General features: G+C 32.9%; 1 protein-coding gene across 1 annotated transcript; it reads right to left on the reverse strand.

Annotated features, from left to right (window-relative positions):
* Positions 1-301: 301 nt before the first annotated feature.
* On the reverse strand, positions 302-1434 carry LOC111989410 (vascular-related unknown protein 4). The gene is made up of 3 exons (XM_024021191.2): positions 947-1434; positions 766-828; positions 302-602 (listed from the first exon to the last, which is right to left on the reverse strand). Exons 1-3 carry the CDS (start codon positions 1283-1285, stop codon positions 471-473), a joined length of 534 nt encoding a protein of 177 aa, XP_023876959.1. The 5' UTR covers positions 1286-1434; the 3' UTR covers positions 302-470.
* Between the last annotated feature and the right edge of the window lie 228 nt (positions 1435-1662).

The raw sequence follows: 1662 nt of genomic DNA on the forward strand, positions 1-1662 counted from the left end.
AAAGTTAATAAATATCTCAAATGAAAATAAGACATTGTAATAATATCTCTGCGAAATTATTTGTGGTTTCCTTTTATTATTTTTATTTATTTTTATGTGATATCTGGTTTCCTTAATGAGAAGAATAAGAGTTTGAAGCTTTGAATCCTTACTCTTCACTCATTGGAAGAAATGAATTAGTAACAAAAAGAAAACAAAAACAACTTAAATGCCTTTGCTTGTTCTGCAATAAATTTCGGCTCTCAATATATAGTTGGAGATAATAAAATAGTTGCCCTTGAATTCTTTATATACAGCAACATTTTAGCAAGGGATAATAAAAAAGTTGCTCTTGAAAATTCGTTATATACAGCAACATTTTAGCAGGAGATAACAAAATAATTGCTCTTGATTAATTTCGATATACACAGCAACATTTTAGCATGATTTTTTTTTCATGCACAGAGAGATGTACGGATGATTATTTGGAATCAACCAAAATAATTAACCAGCATAGACAAAGGAACTAAGCAAAGACCCCTTTTCTTCAGTTCTGTGCAGTCACTATCTCTCCCACTTGGGCCACTTCTCTCATCTGTCTGTCCTGAAACACTTCTTTTCTCCTATAAAAACAATATACAAAACAAAACCAGAATTTTAGGTGAAAAAAATGTATAAATCATTCACCATCAGCTGTAACGAACAGTACAGAAGATATATATAGCCATATAATATAAATTATATATCCAGATAGTCCATGAAAAATAAAAAGTAAAAAAAATTTACCTGAGATATGCCTGTATTATTATTCCTTATTGCATTCATATCCATCTCAGCCAGGTTACAAACCTATTGAAAAAAATGGCAAAATTAACAAAATAAAAAATTGTTACCTGATGAAGTTAGCTTTAAAATCTAGAGAATGAGAAATATATAGAAAAGGAAACGAAATAAAAAAAATTCTTACCTTGGGACTATTTACAGGAGAACTAGCAGTATCCTCTAAAGCATCATCAACCAAAACTCCTTTAGCTTTTCTATTCTTGAAGCTCAGTCTTTTACTACTACTTTTAACCATAGCCAAGCCCCCATCTCTCTCAATACTTTCATACCTTTTTCCAGCCAAAGAAGCAGCATCAGAAACCAAAGAAGGGCCTTCTAAACCAAGAGAGCTATAATTGTATTCGTTGTTGTTATTGGCTAACAAGTCTTCAAAGTACATAGTCCAACCACTCTCCTCAGCAGGCTCAGAGGTTCTTTCTTGGGATATGAGGGCTTTGCTCATAGAATTCATTGAGTTTTCCATCTGTAAAGCTAGGAGAGGATACAAGGAAAGAGAAAAGGAGGTTTGGTGGCTGAACTGCCCTCTTGAGAAAGAATATATACTAGTAGAGAGAAAAACAATACAAAATTTAAGAATGGTGAATCACATGAATTTGGAATATTGGCGTGTGGGCCATAGGAAGTTGGGGGAAGTTAAACTTAGATGCTTCAGAGAGAGAGAGAGAGAAACATGGATTTGCCAAAATTTTTGTAGGGTGGACTGAACCTTTCTCTAAATGCGTTGAATAAGCCACTAAAGTCATTAATTTAAAGCGACTTTTGACCTGGTTATTTTGTTAACCCCAGGAGAATTTTTTCACTTCTGCTTCAATTATTCCATATGAAATCTATTGTTACATT

The sequence above is a fragment of the Quercus suber genome, unplaced genomic scaffold (genome assembly GCF_002906115.3).
Source record: "Quercus suber isolate HL8 unplaced genomic scaffold, Cork oak 2.0 scaffold_422, whole genome shotgun sequence".
In the NCBI taxonomy this organism is placed as follows: domain Eukaryota; kingdom Viridiplantae; phylum Streptophyta; class Magnoliopsida; order Fagales; family Fagaceae; genus Quercus; species Quercus suber.

Coding starts and splice junctions, on each gene's coding strand:
- LOC111989410 (XM_024021191.2), bottom strand. CDS start 1,285: ATGGAAAACTCAATGAATTCTATGAGCAAAGCCCTCATATCCCAAGAA. Junction 829..946: donor CTCCTGTAAATAGTCCCAAG/GTAAGAATTTTT, acceptor TTTTTTCAATAG/GTTTGTAACCTGGCTGAGAT. Junction 603..765: donor ATAATACAGGCATATCTCAG/GTAAATTTTTTT, acceptor TTGTTTTTATAG/GAGAAAAGAAGTGTTTCAGG.